Here is a 22,884-nt window from a genome sequence, read left to right as displayed (position 1 = left end):
ACCATTTTCTAAAACGCATTCTCAGGTACATTTTTGGCACTCTTGGTCGTGGTTTACTAATTCGACCTGGGGACTTGAAGCTTCGGGGTTTCTCAGATTCAGATTGGGCGAATGATAAAAATGACAGAAAATCTACATCGAGGTTTCTCGTTTTTTTGGGGCCGAACCTGATCTCCTGGTGTACAAAAAAACAACCCAAGGTCTCTCGGTCCTCGACTGAAGCTGAATACCGCGCCCTTGCTCTTCTTGCTGCTGAGACCATGTTGGTCACATATATTCTTCGCGAACTCCGCACCACTCACACTGTTCCTGCTCTCTATTGTGACAACAAATCAACCATCTGTGTGGCCAAGAATTCCATCCTACACACCAGAATGAAGCATGTTGATACCGATTGTCTCTTTGTTCGCGATGAAGTTCAGGACGGCACCATGACTGTGCAGTATGTACCCACTGAAGAACAACCAGCTGATATTCTCACCAAGCCTCTCCAGAGCCGACAGCACGATTACCTCAGTTCCAAGCTTCCGTTCGCTTCTGCTCAGCTCAGCTTGAGGGGGGATAATAACAGATAGTATTAAATAAATAGTATTAAATAATATTAGTATTTACTGTGTACTAATCCTAGTCCTGTTAGGATTAGTATTCCTTAATCCTAGTCCTGTTAGGATTAGTATACCTTCCTATATCTCTTATATATATCTCCCATGTATTCCCTTATTAGGTTAACACTTCAATACAATCAATATTCCTTCAAGTTATATAAAATAGCGGCAATACCTTAATTCTAATGTCTTCCAGTATCTTGATTATTGGTTTTGCCCTTGCTTCCAAAATCCATTTGTTGAAAGACTCAGTAAAATTATTATCACATGAGTAGTTTTTGCAGACAGTGTCAAAAAAGGCCCTACACCAATGTTGTGGTGGATACCGTAAAAGACCTTCGGTTGCTTTTTTAGACACAGAATCCATGGACTTCAATTGGTCTTCAAATTCCTCTCCATATGTACTCCAAGCAGACCACCAAAACATCTTCTTCATTTGTACACCTCTCCAAGACTTAGACCAATTGACTTCTATGTGTTTTGCACACCATCTATGTTGTGATTTTGGGAGCAAAGCACTAACGGCACCAATCAAGCCCTGTAACAATAAGAAAAAAATAGAATAGAATAGCTTACAAAAAATCAAGTGTATACAATAACTATAAATAAAAAACTGTCAAACACTTGCAACATTACCTTTTGCATATTAGACATTAGTGTCAATCATTCACCATCTGCCAACCCCAATGAGTTCCTCAGCAACTCAATGAACCATTTCCATGTTCTAATAGTTTCTCTATCCACTACTGCCCAAGCAAGTGGATAGAAATGCTTCATTGAATCTTGACCAACTGCGACCAATAGAATTCCCTTGAACTTCCCTCTTAAAAAGGTGTCATCTAACCCTATAAGTGGTCTCAAAGCAGCTCTCCAACCACTTTTCAAAGCCTGAATAAAAATATACATTCTCAAAAATTTTCTTAGTCCATGTTCCAACAAAGCCTCTTTGGATATGTTTATAATTACATCAGTACCAGGATTATTGTCCCTTAACTCTTGAGCATAACCCTCCAATTTATTGAAATCATCAACATAGCTACCATCTAGTTTCTCCAGTACAAGTCTTTTAACCCTCTTCATTTTTGAATAACTAATATTAAGCTTAAATTTATCATCTACAATCTTTCTCATTTTAGTCACTTTGCACTTAGGATCATTTTGGACCCTATTCTTAAAGTAGTGTGCTAGAGCTTGTTGAGTAGCTCTTCTATTCTTGAATGCTTCTGGACATGTATGTTTTGTTTGCAAAGTCTTAATTTCAAATCCTTGCCCTTTTTTAACTTCAGAAATAAGACACACAAAAGGACAACCAACAATACATTTATATCTAACTCTAACAGAGTCACTCTAAGGGCAACCTTCCTAGCAATTGAGTAGTAACTTACAACCCTTTTAGCTTCATCAAGGTTCTTAAAACTCATACCTTTTTCCAACTCTTTAAAGTTGTCAAGTTGATCATTAATTTCTCTTTTCTTTTCCAACCTAAAGGATTCCAATTCTTCACTATTGTAGTCACTTGGATAAGGCTCATTTTCATCATTTTCTTCCTCACTTGATTCACCTTCAGTTGCAACATCTATTCCAGCATTCATTGTGACTAGATTAGGTTCATTTTCATCATCTTCTTCCTCACTTGATTCACCTTCAGTAGCAACATCTACTGTTACTAGGTATGGTTCATCATTGTGGCTGATGTCAATAGTGGGAACAACACCATCCCCCTCATCTACAACAAACAATTCAAGTACACTAGACTTAATAGACAGTGTTGTTTGTATTGTTCTTATGCCAGAATCCCCCTCAATCAAATAATACCTCCCCGAAGGTCCTTTGAGTAGAAGTTGTTGGACCTTACTAAAACGTAACTTTTCATGGAACTCTTCACATCAACCCGCCGAAATGGAAGGCTTTGCACTGTATGTCTATATATGACAATAAATCTGAATCATACTCCTTCCAAACATGAGTTAATTTTTTAATGTAAATAACACTAGGTATCATTACCCACTTGCCCCCATAATAGAATAATAGGTCCACCTTGTCAACCATTCTTCAAGAAAAGGACAATATAGACAAAAAAAAAAAAGAGAAAAGGTCCACATAAGCAACAACAAAATATTTTAAAAATCAGAGGAATCTACCAAGAGTAAAGGAATAGGGACCACATGCTTCAAAGTAAAACTTTACATACGCAAAAATATATAATATAATATCTAAAATCTAACCATTTAATAAAATATTTCATACCTAACAATAGTAAAGACATATCTGACTAACACAAATTGAAAAGTATTATGAAATAAAGGTAGAAACGACGAGTAAAGGCAGAAAAGAACAAACTTGAGACAACAATTAAAAAAATCCTACTCAAAATCAACATAGTAACACATAACACTAACATAAATAGACAACATTAAACAAAATTGTAGTATCACCATAAGTAATTGTTAAAAAAGCATAGAATACACGAAAAATTAACATAAATAGAAATCGATTCTCAAAACAAGTAACATCGATTAAAACCTAAATCCTAACCGAAATTTCAAAGTGCACAAAAGTTCTTACTTGAGTTCCAGTCGAGATTGTGAACGCACATGGTGAAAGTTGCAGGATGAAGAAGAAGAAGACAATGGAGTCGATGAAAGTTGTGAAAATTGGAGGAATAAGGTTTTAGGGTATTTTAAATAGATGGTTTTTTTTAAATTGGGTCAAGTGGGGCGGGTTTAGTTAAAATGGATGGGTAATGGCTGGGTTTAAAATTATTTTAAATAATTAAATTACAACCAATGGTTGAGTGCTACGTAATTAAAAATTATTATTTAATTATTTTTAATTTTGGTCCGTTAATGAAGGGGTAAATTTGGACCCAAAGGTGGATGTGAAGGGTATTTGGGGGCCAATAGGTGGATGGGGGTGATTATGTACCATTTTCAATACTTCGAGGATATTTTAGGCCTTTTTTCGTAACATAATTTAAGTTCGGAAGTTGTAATTTTTTTTGGGAGCAGCAATGCTAGAGAATTTCCTCTAATTTATGGTAATTATGATTTTAGTATTATATTATATATGTATATTTATGTTGATTATGATATAATTTTTCATAAAAAGAAGAAGAGACATCATTCTCAATACAAAAATACATCACGGAGAAATTATGGAGGCTTAAGTCATTTGTGGCCCCTTAAAGTTGTCCGCATAATTCACTTAGGCACCTCAACTAACACTTGCACCTATTGAACACCTATACCCTCTCAAATATGAACCACTTAGACACTGTGTGCATACATGACACAAAAATTATAATGCACACGTTGATGGGCGTGTGACATCAATATATTAATATTTCTCCTTTTCTTTTTCTCATTATTTTTTTAAAAGTAAAAAATATTTTTCTCTTTGCTCTCTTTCAAGACCAGCCAGTTCACTACTTCTCACCCCCAAATTTTCTTTAAACAAATTTTCTCTTCATCCTTTTTTTTGTAATATTAATTTTTAGATTTAAAATAATCTCATTATTTTTATGCCAGAAAAAAATGGAGATTATCATCATAATTCGCTGGATAATGGAGATTATTTTCTATATTTTTCGCCGGAAAAAATTGAGTCCGCATTTTTTTCACTCAAAAAAATGGAGTCCAAAATCTTTTTCGCCTTAAAAATGGAGATCACTATTCAAATATGTTCTCGCTCCCTCTTTACTTCCACCAACGTCCTGACCCTCACACCTTTTCCCCACAAATTGAACAAAAATTGAAAAAATAATTCGAAATTAAACAAAGGAAGAACAAATTTTTCACGAAATACTATCAATTTAAACGATAATTAAAAAGGCATAAAAATAAAAATAATAATTCATACTTCATATACGTTAAAATTCAAAACCTTCAATTTTTCAAAATGGAGAATTAACAATGGGGAAAAAAGTAACTATCAAGAATAGAGAAGAAAAGGAGGTGGGGTCAGCGTGGAGGATGAGTGTATTATTTATTTTATTTTAAAGTTGATTTTTTTCTTTTTATGTATAGACTTGGTTATATTTAAAAAATTATTTTTATAATTTTTTAAAATTAAAATGTCACTTCTCTCCACTTGATTTGTTATTTTGCCACACCATATGTATTTGTATTACACACACTTCTTCTCTTAACTAGGTGTTCACAAAATGTTTGATAGGTCTTAATTTCTTAAGATTAGAGTGTCTTATAGATATTAGCTCAAGTTGAGGTGTCTAAGTGAAATATGCAGACAACTTTAAGGGGTCATGTATGACTTAAGACAATTATAGAACGTACTCAAGAAAAGCATTATCCAAAGGTAACATAAACTATATTGATTATGTTAACGTGGATTAAGACTGGGCAATGGACCAAAACGGGATTACCGGATCGATACGAATCAGTACCGGACCGAAACAGGACGAGTTGGCCAGTTCGTTGACCGGTACCGGGATGAACCGGACCAGAATTACGGGAACGGATACTCCGTTCTGTTTCGTCCCACTATATATCGGGATGAACCGGAACGGACCAAGAATGAAACGGAATTGGATAAATGGTATAACACATCTAGTTATTTCAAAAAATATTTTTTTTGAATTACGAAAATATGAATATTTTTTTATTTTTCTAAGTTTAAATTAATAGTTGTTAAGTTTATAATATGATTTTTTACTTAAGTTATTTTAAAGATATTTTTTATAAAAATTTTAGTTATTAAGTTTGTAAGTTAAGTCTAATTAAGTTTTCAAGATTTAAATCTTTTGAAGTTTATAAGTTATTACTTATTATTTAATAATATGTTATTTAAAAGTAATATTTATAACTTATACGTAATATTTATAACATATAATTTAAATAAATTAAATTTGTAATTTCAAAAAATTAAATAAAAATAATGATAAAAAAATTAAAAAAATTAAAAAATATCAATTTAATTTATTTAAATTTGTATTATAAATTACAATTTCAATTTACAACTACTAGTAGAGTGCATAGTTTACGCAATAGGAAGAGTTCCGTTTCAACTAAGTCTCGAATGTAATACCAATATAATACTAATAGGGAGTAGTTGGTTACTTGGGTAGTATTTAATATTTGACATAAAATATAAATTATAATTTATAAATATATAATATAAATTAATTAATAAATATATAATATAAATTAATTAATAAATATTAATTAATCCGAACTGGACCGAAACCAGAATAAATCGGAATAAACTGCTGTCGATATACCGGTATCAAACTTTGGTTCCATTCCGTTTCGTGTCCCAGTTCGGGATGTCCCATTCCGTCCCGTAGGCAATCAAAGCGGGACGTACCGGAATGAACCGGAACAGTACAGAACTGGTACCAGTACATCCCGTTCCGTTGCCCAACCTTAATGTGGATAAATTGGACCTTGATGAGTTTACGAAGATGACAGAGATTTGTATATACTTAAAGAATTCAATAACTTTTTGACATAGATATGAAAGATCTGGTAGTAGATGGAGGTTGATGTCTATGGGTAATGAACATTCCAAATAATGATATGATCGAAATTTACTTCGAACACTTCGATTCATATTTCATTATAGAAAATATGGCTTCTATACATAGCTCAAATGTTGTAGATAATAATGGACAAAAAACTTGCTCAAAAAAAGAGATCGTGAACTTCCCTTAATTTAATCAACAAACATACTGACAAAATTCAATTTTAGCTATAGAATATTTTTTGAAAGCAAATAAAATGTAGTAATTACTCATGAGATTAAGAATGGAAAGTGAAAGTCAAGAGGGGAGGGGGGTGAATGAATTAAAAATATCCTTTAGCCAACTTTCTTGTGGGATAGTCGATTCACATGTAGAGTAACATAAAAGTATAAGGAAAGAATAATGCTTGAAGTAAAAGACTCATAGAGCTACTACACTGATTCAGAATATCGATATGGTGTCTACTTTCAATCCCCGTGAATTTTAAAGGTTTTCGTAGCTTGTTGAGAACTTAGGTGTTACAAAGTATTTCAATTGAGAAACATGTCTGATATGCAAATCAATCTTCAACTTTGACACAACTTCTACTTCCTACACTTAAATTTTTCTCTCTCTTTTCTTTTTCAATTTTATACTCACGGAAATACAAAGCTTTTATGAAAGATAACAGAAGACAATAGTACAAGTTCAAGTGAAGAATTCACATGTAAGGCTAAAAGAGGTTTATATAGATAAACTTTTGCTCTTGTAAGAAAAACCCAAGGGTGTTTCTTTCAATCGAGGAAATTGAGGGATTTCTTGATTGAAGTGGTTTGCTGATTCATGTCCATATCAGATAAGTGAATGGTAAAATCACTTTACTTCCTTCTCGGTGAAGATCTTCTTGATTCTCAGCTTAACTGGCTCTTCTTCCTTCTCTTGGTGGCTTACTTAATTTTTGGGTGGAATTCTGATCTTTTGATTTCGTTTTATCAATCAAGAAATATTATTTTAAAAGCATGAAGTCCTAACTTGAATTTTAAATTATAATAATATCGCTAACTCAGGTTGTGACTTTAATTTCATTAAGTTGTGCATCTTCCAAAGGGTTGTGACTTCTCGAAAAGGTCATGACTTTTTATATAAGACACAAAAAAATATTTGTTCATAATACCCTTTGTTGACTATAAACAGAGGGGTTTCCTCTCATTTTTCAACCACAAATTTTTTTTTAATCTTCTACTCTTTTTCTTGCATTTTAAATCTTTTTGTGTGATTTATTGTCGTTGAGTGAGTTTGAATTTTAGCATAATATGAGGTACCACTATTCTGATGAATTAAGTAGTTCTATCCTAAGAGGGTATATTACATAACCTAGAGTACTTGAGGAAAATAGTTTTGATGATATAATAATTATTTTTTTGCTTAATATATGCATTAGTATGTATTTTTCAATATATGAAGTTAACACAATGTAGTCTAAATTCGTTTATTTTTTTTTTAACAATTTCTCTTGTGATGTAAATGTATACTTCTGAATATCTTTTTCAAATTTAGAGAATTGTCGGCATTTGTTTTTTATGCTCTAGACAAAAGAATGACTTTATTTATCAATGTTACTTATGTGATTTGCTTCAAAATAGTTATTACTAGGGGTGTACATAGGTCGGTTCGGTTTGATTTTTTCTTTTAAAAAATCTAAACCAATTATGTCGTTTATCCAATTTAAAAACCAAATCAAATCATTCGATTTCGGTTTTAGTCGGCTCTTTCGGGTTTTTTTGTTTTTTTAATTCAATTTTTTAAAAAACTATACCGTATTCGAAAAAACGGTAAATATTTCTTCACTTACGTGTGTGATAAAATAAACTTAAAATACGTTAAGCGAATAGAAATTTTTCGAAAAGACTGACAAATTCACATTGAGTACAAAATATTTTTAAAAAAATATTAACGTTCATTATGCTAAACTAATAAGATTAAAGGCTAGATGCAAACTGAATACACACACACACACACACACACACACACACACACACACACACACACACACACACACACACACACACACACACACACACACACACACACACACACACACACACACACACACACACACACACACACACACACACACACACACACACACACACACACACACACACACACACACACACACACACACACACACACACACACACACACACACACACACACACACACACACACACACACACACACACACACACACACACACACACACACACACACACACACACACACACACACACACACACACACACACACACACACACACACACACACACACACACACACACACACACACACACACACACACACACACACACACACACACACACACACACACACACACACACACACACACACACACACACACACACACACACACACACACACACACACACACACACACACACACACACACACACACACACACACACACACACACACACACACACACACACACACACACACACACACACACACACACACACACACACACACACACACACACACACACACACACACACACACACACACACACACACACACACACACACACACACACACACACACACACACACACACACACACACACACACACACACACACACACACACACACACACACACACACACACACACACACACACACACACACACACACACACACACACACACACACACACACACACACACACACACACACACACACACACACACACACACACACACACACACACACACACACACACACACACACACACACACACACACACACACACACACACACACACACACACACACACACACACACACACACACACACACACACACACACACACACACACACACACACACACACACACACACACACACACACACACACACACACACACACACACACACACACACACACACACACACACACACACACACACACACACACACACACACACACACACACACACACACACACACACACACACACACACACACACACACACACACACACACACACACACACACACACACACACACACACACACACACACACACACACACACACACACACACACACACACACACACACACACACACACACACACACACACACACACACACACACACACACACACACACACACACACACACACACACACACACACACACACACACACACACACACACACACACACACACACACACACACACACACACACACTATATCACCAAAGTAGATTATATGTAAATAATATTTTTATCTATAAATAAAATAAATTATGCATATATAAGTGTGTCGATTTGGTTTGAGTCCGGTTCGATTCTTTTTTTTAATACCAAACCAAATCAAGAATGGTCAATTTTTTTTCAATTGCTAAACCAATCAAACCAAATCACAAGTCGATTTTTTTTTTTTTGGTTTGATTTGGTTCGTCTGTTCGGTTTGAGTTAATGATTCGATTTGTACACCCCTAGTTATTACTATATATTTTGCCCTTTTGTTTTAGTTATTTACTATTTTTTGATATTTCAGTATTTTAGACGAAGAAAAGTTCATATGACTTGTAGTACCTCTAGTTGAAGTTTATATTAGTTTAATTTATATTATATATTTAATCGTTAATTTTATGAGATATATATTTTCATTAATGCACATATGTATTTATATTTGGGTAGGTAATTGTATTTAAATTAAGTATTATATATGTTACAAATGTATTATCAAGTTAATTAACAAGATCTTTTTAACTTCAAAATATATTATTTTAAAATGTTTTGAGTTTTTCTTTTTAAAAAAAGTTTTTACAACAATTGTGAAATATGTGAATATATAAAATGTAGTTGTCTTTTTCACGTGTTCATATGACATCTAAATAATTTAACGTTGAATACACATGTTAAACACATCTGGCTAGATGACAAGAAAAGTACAAAGCAAATAGTGTCTATAAGGTAATATTAGTGAGGTAAAGCTAATTACATGATTGAACCTCATCAAATTAAAATAAATCGATACATTATTACATTTAACTAATAAAATTTTTCATTGACCATCTTCATAGGTTTACGTAAATAAAATACATATATAACGATCCACGTTGAAAAATCTGCAATATTATTTTTTGCTAAACTTCTTATTCAAATCTACACTTAAATAAGTAATACTATTTACTATAACATATATTTTTGAAATTTGTAATCATGTGCAATGTACATGTGAAAAATTTAGTGTGTATATATATATATCCTCCTTATTAGAAGTGAGAGTTGAAGTGTACAAACACTACACTATTAAATTGTACAGAAGACATCATGAATTATATAATATGTTTGGCCTATTTGTTGTTGGATCAACAGGTGGACTACACGTGCTTCAAAATTTTAGATACACGATAATTGTCTACAATGTTCAATCGGTTTCACTCTAATTCTCTCTCTTTTGAGGCTCACTGCATTTTGTTTGACTATCATTTTCTCTTTTGGTAAATTTTTCTTATTCCTCTGAGTTTCTTTGCATCAACATGCCTTCTCTTTTCATGTTTAGAATTCTTACTATATTTTTACATGCATATTTGGAATCGTAACTAATTTTGACATGCAGATTTGGAAAGAAATATGTAGATTCATGTTTGTTGATTTTGAAAATTTAAACATAGGGAGATTATGGATGTCATATGTTCTTTCTTTCTCAATTCATGTGGTTAAAGAGGTGTATTACAATAGATTTTCATCATATAAATTAAGTGAAGACTCTTCTAACATAACAAAAGTTTTTACATGTCTCACACCAATACATAATAATAGATATTAGAGATTATAACAAAGAGATTGTAAATAATTAACTTGATTAGTTTACATGTGATAGTTAGTTGATAGTTAGTTAAGTTGATATGATAGTTAGTTAGGATATTGAGAAGATTCTAGAAGATAGTTTTCTTGTAAATAAGTCAATTAGTACATGTATACATATGTAGCGAGTAATACAATGTATTGTACTTGATGGATATGAAATTGAGATTCATTCTTCTTATATAATTCAAATTCTGATTGTGTAATTGGATTCAATTTTTTTATCATGGTATGAGAGCTTAGAAATTGAGAATCGTTCTTCTACGTTCATTTTTGTAGCTTAAAGTTGATGATCAATGGCGAAGAAGATAGATCATGATCATCCTTTGTTCTGGGTTCTTCCGATGTACCAGGGGCAGTGCAAATTGGGATACAACTTACTGGAGTGGAGAATTATATGTTATGGAGTCGACGATGCAATTGAATTTTCTCACGAAGAACAAATCAGGATTCATCGACGGCAGCATCAAAAGAGATGGTTTCACGACTGAAATTGAGAAGAAGCAATGGGACAAATGTAATGCAATGGTCCTGTCATGGATTATGAGCAATGTTAGCAAGGATTTGGTCAGTGGAATTCTTTTTCGATCAAATGCAGCTCAAGTTTTGTTGGATCTGCAGGAACGATTTGATAAAGTCAATATGTCCAGAACTTTTCATCTTCACAAAGCCATAGTTACACATGCTCAAGGTATTTCCCCTGTTTCAGTCTATTATTCAAAACTGAAAGATCTTTGGGATGAATTCAATTCAATAGTTCATCCTCCATCATACGAATGTGTTAGATCGAAGGATTATTCTGATAATATGGGTAGGCAAAAGTTATTGCAATTTTTCATCGGTTTGAATGAAAGATATGCACAAGCTAGAAGTCAGATACTTATGCTAAATCCCTCACCCAGTGTTAATTAATGTTATGCCATGATTGTACAAGATGAGATTCAATGTGCACTAACTGGTGAATATTCTGGTGGAGGCATCACTAATCCTACTGCATTATTGACAAATAAATCAGGTGGTTATCAATTTGGAGGATCAGGTTCTAGAGGAAGAGGAGGTAGAGGTTATGGATCTAGTCGTCAACAAAGAGGAGGTGATTCTTATTTTATCATTGTGAGATGAAAGGACATATTAGAGAGGATTGTAACAAGTTAAAACACTATACTCATTGTAATATACAGGGTAATACAAAGAATATATGTTTTCAGTTAATTGGATATCCTTCGGAATGGAAAGGAAAGAAAAGGGTTAATATTGTACAAGCTTCAAGTGGAACATAAGCAGAAGGGTTTTCACAAATGCAAGGGCAATAGAGAACTGGAGTTGAATCATACAATCATCAGCCTCAATTTGGACTAAGCGTAAGTGGAGGAGTTGGACATGTTTCTTACTTACGCCAAATCAATATAATCAAATATTACAAATGCTGAACAAACACAACATGAATGAGGTCAATGCAAATATGGCAAGTACATTTGCAAGTACTTCTCTTTGTAATATTGCAGTTAATTGTTCTTCAGATTGGACAGCGGATAGTGGAGCATCTAATCACATGGTTAGAGATCTTACCTTATTGAAACCTGGATCCTTAGTGAATAATCCAAGAAGGGTTCAATTAGCTATAAAATAGTGACACAACACTCATTACCAATTCAGGCAGTTAACTTAAAGGAGGTGATGTTATAAAAGATGTTTTATGTGCGCCTGATTTTAAGTTCAATCTCTTATCAGTGTCCAAATTGACTATGGAATTGTATTGTTGTGCTGTATTTTATCCCGATTTCTTCTTCATTCAGGATCTCTTCACTGGGAAAGTGAAGGAGATTGGTGAAGAGGAAGATGGATTGTACATGTTGAAGAATCAAGATCGATTTTCACATAAATCAAGGTCATTTGTTGCAGCAAGAGGATGTGAGGATGAAGTATTGTGGCATCAGAGATTAGGCCATGTGCCTTTGAATGTGATCAGAAAAATCAGTATGCTTAAGCTCAATAGGAGTTCTGTCATGAGTCATTGTGATGTATGTCCATTAGCAAGACAAATTAGACTTCTCTTTCATGCTAGTAGCAATAGAAGTACTAGATGTTTTGATCTAATTCACATGGATGTATAACCTTATAAAGTTTCTACACATACTAACATAAGATTTTTTCTTACATTAGTTGGTGATCATCCCAGATGGACTTGGGTATTTTTACTTCATCTCAAATCAAATGTTTCCACTATATTTCAAAAAAATTATTTTGATGGTTAAAACTCAGTTTGATGTACAAATTAAGGATGTGAGATCAGATAATGGAGGGGAGTTCTTCAATTCTCAATGTGCTGATTGTTCACTAATCATGGAATTATACATCAGAGTTCTTGTCCACACACACCTCAACAAAATGGTGTGGTGGAAAGAAAACATAGACACATCTTGGAAACGGCTAGAGCAATCCGATTCCAAGGACATATACCATTAGATTTTGGGGAGAGTGCATATCAACAGCTGTGCACATTATCAATATAATGCCTTTATCTGTTTTGCATAATGTATCTCCTTTTGAGGTGCTATTTGGAAAACAACCTAATATATCATACATGAGAATCATGGGGTGTCTATGTTATGCTACAAATACACAAAAGATAGATAAGTTTGGTCCAAGAGAAACTAAATCTGTCTTGATGGGATATGAAACTACGCAGAAAGGCTACAAATTGTATGATCTTGAACATCATATTTTTTTCATCAGTCGAGATTTGATCTGTACTGAAAATATTTTTCCTTTTCAGTCTCACTCTACAGATGTTTTGCATGATACTGGTACTATTCTTTCAAGTCATATAAATGATGACCTAGAATTAGAGTTTGCACCTTCATCTATGGAAGATAGCCAAGCAGAAATTTCTATGAATGCCAATGACACTGAAGATTACACAGTTCTTTTGCCTGTAGTAGAGATTGCTCCCACTTGTAATGTGCCAGGAGGAGGAGGAACTCACATGGATCATCATGTTATAATGACACAAAGGAGGTCCAGCAGATCAAGCAAGGCTCTATTATGGCAGCAGGACTTTGTCCTAACAAAAATAGGGAAATCTAAACAATCAAATTGCTTGTACTCTATCTCAGATAAAATTGATTATAGTGGTTTTTCAATGTCATATCGATGTTATATTGTCAACTCTTCAATGGAGAAAGAACCAAGTACTTATCATCAGGCTATGAAATAGGAGATTAAGTCACTTGAAGATAATAAGACATGGGAACTTGTTGAATTACCTATTGGTAAAAAGGCCATTGGTTGCAAATGGGTGTATAAGATCAAGTACAAAGCTGATGGACAAGTTGAGAGGTTTAAGGCTAGATTGGTAGCTTTGGTAGCTAAGGGTTATAATAAAAAAGAAGGATTAGATTACCATGAAACTTTCTCACCTGTTGTTAAAATGGTGACAATGAGAAAAGTGTTATCTGTAGCAGCAACAAAAGGATGGAATGTTAAACAAATGGATTGTTTATAATGCTTTTCTACAAGGAGATCTGATGGAAGAAGTATATATGCAATTACCTCAGGGATTTCAATCTGACGAGAAAAGGAAACGTCAAGGTTTGGTATGCAAACTGATTAAGTCACTTTATGGGCTTAAGCAAGCCTCAAGACAATGGAAGCTAAGCTGACGAATGTCTTGATTGAAGCAGGTTTCCAACAAAGTCATCTTGATTATTCCCTCATGACCAAGAAAGTTGGAGATGACATTGTAGTTGTTCTTATATACGTGGATGACCTGCTTGTGATAGGAAGTAGTTTTCAAATGATAGAAGAGACCAAGCAGGTTCTAAAGGATCATTTTAGAATAAAAGATCTAGGAGATCTTAGATTTTTTCTAGGTATTGAATTTGCCAGAAATTTAGAAGGAATATTGATGCACCAAAGGAAATATGCATTAGAATTGATTTCAGATTTGGGGTTAGGGAGTTCTAAACCTATGTCTACACCTGCATAGTTAAATCTGAAACTTACTACACTTGAGTTTGATGATTTAGTCGGAGATAAATCTGATTCACTTTTATTAGATCCTGGTGAATATCATAGATAAGTTGGGAGATTACTATATCTTACTCTCACCAGACCAGATATATCTTATGCGGTTCAAAGTCTCAGCCAATTCATGCAGGCTCCTAAAGTTTCTCATATGAATGCTGCCATCAGAGTGTGAAATATGTTAAGCAATCACCAGGATTTGGGATATTATTGACAACACAATCCACAGAGTCTCTTCAGGCATATTGTGATGCTGATTGGGGATCATGTGTTAATTCTAGAAGATCAATTACTGGTTACCTAATCAAGTATGGAGATTTTCCAATATCATGGAAATCTAAGAAGCAGTCTACTATTTCCAGAAGCTCTGCTGAAGCAGAGTATAGGAGTCTGGCCTCCACTGTTGCAGAGATTACTTGGATTATTGGTTTGTTCAAAACACTGGATGTACCATTGGTGTTACCTGTTCCATTGCATTGTGATAGCAAAGCAGCTATTCAGATTGTTGCTAATCCAGTGTTCCATGAGAGAACAAAACATATCGACATTGACTGTCATTTTATTAGAGAAAAGGTGTCAAAAGGTCTTGTGGTCTTACACTATTTATGCTCATTTGAACAACCAGCTGATATTCTAACTAAAGGTCTAAGCAAACATCAACATTTTAATGTTATTTCCAAGCTAGGATTATAACAAAGAGATTGTAAATATAACTTGATTAGTTTACATGTGATAGTTAGTTGATACTTAATTAAGTTAATATGATAGTTAGTTAGGATATAGAGAAGATTCTAGAAGATGATTTTCTTGTACATAAGTCACTTTGTACATGTATATATATGTAGAGAGTAATACAATGTATTGTACTTGATTGATATGAAATTGAGATTCATTCTTCTTCTATAATTCAACCCTACTTGTGTAATTGGATTCAGTTTTTATCATTAGATTCAATAGACCTAAAATTAAATTGTCCAAACAAAAAAAATTTGATACCCTAAATTCTAATTGACTAACTACAAATTAGGAGGGTGAATTTGATCGATTTTGCAAGAAACAAGTTACAAGCAAAGACAATTTATCCTTACACTAAAAATCAAGTAGTTTGTCTCTTCCTCAAATCTTAGAAAACATTTGACTCTTGAATCAAATATAAAAATGATTTGAAAAAATCACTTTGATACTATTATGAATTCTCCTTATTGTTGTCAAATGGGGTTACTGCAGGGCAAATGACAGTGTTCTTCAAGAGGTCTCAAATTCTGAACCATGCCTAATATTTTCTTTACTTTTGCTAATAATACATTCTCTATCGAATCTTACACGATCTAGTAATTATGGTGACATGTTTGTTTGTCACAATGTAATTATAGGATAATTACGTCACAATGTAATTATAGGATAATTACAGGTGTACTGTTTTGTTGCACAAGTGTAATCATAAGACTATATTGAATTTTAAAAATAAAAACTACTTATTTAAAATTAAAAAATTATATTAGACAAATAAAAGTTTTTATAAATGATACTAAATTAAATATTTAAGATATAAATATATCGTCTCTTGAAAATATATTAATTAATATTATAAAAAATTGATTTATAATTTTCAATTTAGTATAATTTAATTAAATTAATCATAAAAATTAAAAGTACATAATTTCTATGAACATCATGAAATGTATGTTTGACAAAAAGATCGGTATTATAAATAGGGAAAAGGGTCATATGTGCCCCTAAACTATGCGAAAAATGTCTAGATGTACCATCTGTATGAAGTTTGGTTCATCTGTGCGCTCACCGTTCAATTTTTTGCCCCTATATGCCCTTGTTGACGTGAGTTGCTTTGCTGAAAATAACCAACTCATTTTTCTTTTCTTTAAATAACAAATGAAATTGTCACATCCCCTTTTAATTACCATCTGACATTTATTTATATTTAAAAAATAAAATACACCTCTTTTAAATAGGATATCCGATCTATAAATCATATCTAACCCAAAGTGGTCGGAGTTTCAATTCCTCTGACCAAATCTAAAATGAGATAACATTTGACATCTGAAATACAACTACTTTGGGGTCGTTTGCGAGTTGTCTTGCTAGACCAGTGGGGTGTGTGGGTTGGTATTTTGCCGGCTACTTTGGGGGTGGTGTTTTGGAGCTCGTGGTGGTTGGAGCTATTTGGCAGCTATTTGTCCAAGGTTGTGTGAATCAATGAGTTCATTGGAGCTCTATTTTTGCTCATGGTTAGAACTCGAAGCTCACCTTTAATGATGTTTTCTTTTAAGAGAAAGCGATGGGTTTGTTTGGAGATGACATTTCTCCAACCAAAGGGATTTGGGTCAAATATGATTTACCGGCTTATGTGAAAAATCCATCAAAGAAATTTGAGTCAAATAGGATTAACAGGACGGATACTGTATTTAAAAGAGGTGTATTTATTTTTTAATTTAAATAAATGACATGTGGTGATTAAAAGGGGATGTGGCAATTTCATTTGTTATTTAAATAAAAGAAAAATGAATTGGTTATTTCCAGAAAAACAACTAACTTCTATAAGGACATATATAGGCTAAAAGTTAGGCGGAGAGGGCACAGATGAGCCAAACTCAAACAGAGGATATATATATCTAGTGAAACATAAATAAATTTGATTATCAAAATAATAATTCTAAATTAGTCATTGTAAGCAAAAATTTTAAAAAAATATGTTTGATGAGGATTCAGTTTACTCATATGAGATTATATTTTTAGAAAAAAATATTAAAAAGTTAGATTAAAATTAATATATTTTTTCATTTCCGTTTGAGAAAAAGAGTAAATATGAGTCATTTGTTATAAGTAGTAATATATATGAGCCACGAAGTATATCAGCTCTATATGACAAAGTTGAGGAATATATCATATCTTATCCCTATATACAATCTTAACTTTATTATTGAGGGTAATTTAGGTTATAAAAAGGAAAATAATCCCACAACTCATGGTTACTGTATATGATTAGAATTCTTACCAAATATGACTCCCTAAATAAATGTCAAAAAGTGACTTAATAAACTGTTAGTGATACAGGTCCAAGTACTTGTACGTGGCTTTGACTAGAGCAGCAGGTCCTTTGAAATCTAAGCCATTTAGGTCAAATAAGCTAATTGAACCACATATCAATTAAAAACCAGTTAGCTATGTAGAGAAGCAACTGATTCCTTTTTCTTTTTTTTTGAAAAAAACAAAACAAAATGGGAGAAATGTAAAATGTTAAAGTCCCCTAGACACAACTATTCAGAGATGAACTAGCCATTAATCAACAAAATACAAGCCAGTCAAGCTCCATAATTAAGGCAATTTTCAAGTGAAACTAGGCATGAAATGTTTTCCTCTGCCTATACATACTTTGGCTATTTTACTATACTCACAGAATATTCACGTATAGCAAGTCATTTGCTAAGTTAGAATCTCGACACACTGGAAGAGGCGGCACCAACTGATATACATACCATCTGCATTCATAGATCTCTCCTACGTAATACGATTTTCAGGATGCAATTCGGACTGCTAATACCAGTCCAACAGAAACCATCACCTTCAATTGGCATGGAGCCTTTTTTCCATTTCCAAAAACAAATATGTACGTGATAGAGCTTCAAAAGTCATTGCATACTGCAACATGAGCTTGAATTCATCTTCTCCTGCCATAATAAAGGCCACCACCTGAATGATGCAGATAGCGATGACGCGAGCCACTACCCCTACCAGGTGCATCCCATGTGCTGCCCCTATGAGCAACCCTACTCCCACTGCTTTGAGTCCAGCTTGATGGCTGGTTCCCTAACCCATTTAGCTCTTCCTCCTCTCTATCATTGTACTCCAGAACCAGCCTCTTGATGTCTTGCTTTTCTTCAAGTTCAGCTGCTTCTTTCTGTTTTGTGCTCTGAATGAGGGAGCAATCACGAGGAATGAGCATTTTCTTTGTCTGTTGCTTATTACCTCGCTTCACGAGAACCTTCACTGGAACCTCTTTACTTCCTCCAGTCGCTTCATCCAATGTCTCATCACCACTCTCTCCCTCAACCCCGCGATGGTCCTTGGTCGGGCCCTCAAAGACATTCATTGGTATTGTCATGTTTAGCGTAGGTCTTCCCCGTAATTCCAATTTTCTTGAATCCAAACTTTCCTGCGAACTCATGTAACAATAACCGTCAGTAAAAATGGGACAACTTTGCATGCGTAAATTATAAAGGGAGTAGCTAATTTGCAATTAAATCTGCAAGCATAATATTATCTTCAATCATCATATAATTTCGTCATATTTTATCAAATTGATTCCCTGACTTCTAATTTCTACAGGGGAGGGGAGGGGGTGGGGGGAGAAGGAAGCAACCATCAGTAGACCACAGTCCTCCTATACTTGCCTGCATCAGAGCCCGAAGCTCTCTCTCAAATTCTGCTTCCTCCAGAGGATCAACCTCTGCAACCTTTGATCTGACATGTACTTTATCTTCCTCATCAGAACCAGGTCCATCGCCCTCATCAGATTCATCCTCAGTGTCACACCTATCATCCCGATTCCAATCGTCTGTCTCTTCATCATCATCATGAGCCACATGCTCAATGGTGCCATTCTCTGAATCACTTTCAGTCTCCACAACCTCTTCATGCAATCCATTTTCCTCAATGCCATTTGAAAGGCTTTGCCCATTTACAGACATTCCAGAGGTAGTTCTGCTGGGAATTTTCTCGGTCTCAGAGTGCTTCTCATTGTTGGCTTTTTCAGATGTAACTATGCGCTCATGTTCCTCAAGGTCAACTAAAGCAGCATTGACTTCTTCAATTGATGCATATCTCGTCATGTTAGGACGTAATTCAGCAAATAAGTCCTGCGAAAAATGTGAGCTCAATTTGAGAAAGATTTCCATGAATGAAGGGTTAGTTGTGTGGAAGTTAACCCATAGAATGGCCATCATAATTTAAAGCAAAGAAAACTTAAAAAGTCACATGCGAAATTTCAAAATTTTGCACTCCAATATTTATAGAAAAAACAAATGATCTCCAGAGAAATTTGTAGGAAGAAACCCTAAACATTGAGCCAACATCTATTTTGACTAAACATTCAAAAAATATTATTGCAATCACCTTTCTATCTTATCTCCACTGTTTGGTCCAGCATTTACTAGTTTAAGGAGCTGCATTTCTAGAAAACTTTTTGGTCCAGAATTTACTAGTTTGAGGAACTGCATTTCTAGAAAAACAAAGGCCAGATCAAAGGAGTATTTGCTAAAGAGGAATATAAATTTCCATGTTGGTACTTCCACTACAGAGATTTTTGCCCCTGAAGTAGCAAATCCAATTATTTCTCTTTCCATTTTTTTCCTGAAGTTGAAATATTTGCCTGTTGTAACATTCAGGACCTACATTCATACTTAGGACTAACCTCACAAGTGTTGAGAAAGCACGGACACTAAAAGAGCACTTATTAATGACCAAAAAGTCCGTCTAGAGCCAAGGCCAACTGCAGCCTTCGAAACTCGGGGGTGATGAGCTCGCCCCTCTAACCTCTTCACTCAAATACTGGAATTAGTTTGTTTGGTGCATTACTCAAACTCGTGACCTTAGCACAAGTTCCTCAGCCTTCGTCAATTGAGCTTAACCCTGGGAGGCTTTGAAAGAGCATTACATTGCCACTCACATGTAAAATTGTTTGTGTATTTGATGATACAGGTAACCACTACTTAGCTAAGGCAATATAAACTAACGCTTTCACATAGGACAGTACAGATTAAGAGCCCGTTTGGATTGGCTTTAAAAGAGTAGCTTTTACATCAAAAAATAAGAAGTCAAAAATAAAAAGTAGGGAGAGTCCTATTTTTGGTTTAAAACTTTTTTTAAGTCATTTTAAACTTGTTTTATGTTATTTTTAACGTTGCCAAACACTCCCAATAGCTAAAAATGACTTACAAGTAGGTTTGACCAACTTTTAAGCCAATCCAAACAGGCTCTAAATCCCCTCAACACATAAATCCTACCATTGCAAAGAAATATAAAATCACAAAACCAAACAACAAAAGAAACTGACTGAAGCGAAGAGCATAAATGTGACATCAGACCTTCATGCACACAACAATTTTGTACGCAATATAAGTAGGCAGTTTACATATTTTCAGCCAGGAATGGATGTATTTGCTTATAGTTCTCTATACTGTGTAAGCCTACATAATTACATTTTTGACTCACAATTGTGGGGAACAACTTCTAATGTACTTTATGTAATGTTATAGGGCAAAGTAAGTTACGTTTCTTCATTTCTAGTGATGAGCTTTTGCAGAGTACAGGCATGAGTAGAGATGGGTAGAGAATCTAAAGGAACCAACCTGTAAGTCAAACTCTATATCCAGGGGGAGTACACCTTTGTTCAGTATGTATCTCTGGAAATGTATTAGGAACCGATCAAGTTTTCGCTTTGATGAACCTCGATCAAAGTAGTGCCCACAGGTTTCAAGTAGCGTAATAACCATCCTGATGCGGAAACAATCTTCAGGAGGATCCAATACATCTTGCTGAGGGGAAAAAGACAGACTTGCATAAAATGGCAGTAAATGGTTCTCTCGAATACGAAATTAAACTAGGAACAAAAGCATTTGAATTTCATCTAAAAATCCCAAATCTATGGCATAACAAAAAAGGCCACAAGAAATCCATGCAATGACGCACTTTTTTTTTCTGACAAGGGAAACCCGCAGCCGCTCTAGGATTTTAGTAAGGGGGTTCAAAATCTGAAGAAGCAAACCACAAACTAATCGAAGGGGGTTCGACATCTACTATATATACATAAAAAATAATGTTCAACATGTATAAATAGTAATATTTTCCGCGGAAGGGGGTTCGGATGAACCCCCTAACTCTATGCTAGCTCTGCCCCTGGCTACCCTTTGGGTGCGCAGAGGATAAAACCCCCAGCTCCTATGCAATAGCTCGCAAACCACATAGGAGAGGTAACCCGCACTAGTATGCAAGCAATGACAAGATATTATTAACTTAAGTCTAGTGAAGTGGCATGACTGGAAATCCTGAATATTGTAGAAGTTCTATAATTATATTTAAGAGCAAGGAAGCTGGTAGCGCAGGTCGGATCTTAGCCTAAATTTGTTCCTTCCCAGTTGAATGAAGCCTATTCGTTTCATAAATACATATCGATGACTGAAATAATAAGATAATATGCCATTATTGCCAGATTTCCTTTCACAAAGATAGCCACGGTAACGCCCCGTCAGTGTTGCCAAAGGCTATAAGCTCAAAATAAGCTCTCTAGGTCTAATAGGCCTTTAAGCTCAATCAAAGTGTGGGCTTTAACTTAAAAAGACACATGAAGGGGGAAAAAAATGCAATTCCAGAAAAAAATTAACAAACTCATTCATAATGTTTTCCCTAACAATTAATCTACTTATTTGCCAAGTATATTTGCTTTTTAGTACCGCTCTACTTCAAGACAGAACACATGGGCAATGAGGTGCATGCCTTGGTGCCTTGCCTACTCAAAAGCAAGGCCAGAGTGAGGCAAAGCACCCTCCTTGAGTTTCAGGGCTTAGGTGCGCCTTAAACGAGTCTTCGACAACTGCACCTCTTCAGGAATAAGTTGTCCACCATGAGGTTCGTAAAGCTAATTACAATAGCCAATGAAATAAGGTTGTGAAAAGCACAGTTGGAGAAACTTCATTTTTTGTGTTCAAATTTGTTCCATCAGTTTTCCGTGGTTTATGACCAGTTAGTTTGAGTGTATCTGTCATCTTCAAGTCATGTCATTGTCTCAAGGATTCTTCAGAATGAGAATAAGTTCTAACGCCGGTCTTGCAGTTGCAGAACTTATATGTTCCAACCAGAACATGCCACATAATGCCACATTCTAACA

At 34.5% G+C, this 22,884-nt stretch overlaps 2 protein-coding genes and 1 long non-coding RNA gene across 9 annotated transcripts in view; 1 reads left to right on the top strand and 2 right to left on the bottom strand.

The window, feature by feature from the left end:
• Nucleotides 1-1,268: 1,268 nt before the first annotated feature.
• Nucleotides 1,269-5,967, bottom strand: LOC138348121 (uncharacterized). The gene is made up of 3 exons (XM_069296732.1): nt 5,808-5,967; nt 2,029-2,331; nt 1,269-1,885 (listed from the first exon to the last, which is right to left on the bottom strand). Exons 1-3 carry the CDS (start codon nt 5,965-5,967, stop codon nt 1,269-1,271), a joined length of 1,080 nt encoding a protein of 359 aa, XP_069152833.1.
• Nucleotides 5,968-10,474: 4,507 nt separating this feature from the next.
• LOC104646995 (uncharacterized) lies at nt 10,475-13,641 on the top strand. The gene is made up of 3 exons (XR_011220685.1): nt 10,475-10,591; nt 11,238-11,649; nt 11,974-13,641. It is a non-coding gene; the product is annotated as an uncharacterized lncRNA (long non-coding RNA).
• A 4,528-nt stretch (nt 13,642-18,169) lies between these two features.
• LOC101253276 (regulator of nonsense transcripts UPF2) overlaps nt 18,170-22,884 on the bottom strand; it is a 29,861-nt gene continuing 25,146 nt past the window's right edge. For all 7 annotated transcript variants that reach the window (XM_010321546.4, XM_010321551.4, XM_069297136.1 and 4 more), the window contains 3 exons: nt 21,350-21,535; nt 19,394-19,858; nt 18,170-19,155 (listed from right to left, as the gene is read on the bottom strand). In XM_010321546.4, coding sequence (XP_010319848.1) covers nt 18,661-19,155; nt 19,394-19,858; nt 21,350-21,535 — 1,146 coding nt within the window. In that variant the 3' untranslated portion in view covers nt 18,170-18,660. The remainder of the gene's footprint in view (nt 19,156-19,393; nt 19,859-21,349; nt 21,536-22,884) is intronic.

Source organism: Solanum lycopersicum, chromosome 4 (genome assembly GCF_036512215.1).
Source record: "Solanum lycopersicum chromosome 4, SLM_r2.1".
NCBI classification, from domain to species: Eukaryota; Viridiplantae; Streptophyta; class Magnoliopsida; order Solanales; family Solanaceae; genus Solanum; species Solanum lycopersicum.
Note: the sequence above shows the minus strand (reverse complement) of the source record. Positions and strands in the feature narration are given on the sequence as shown.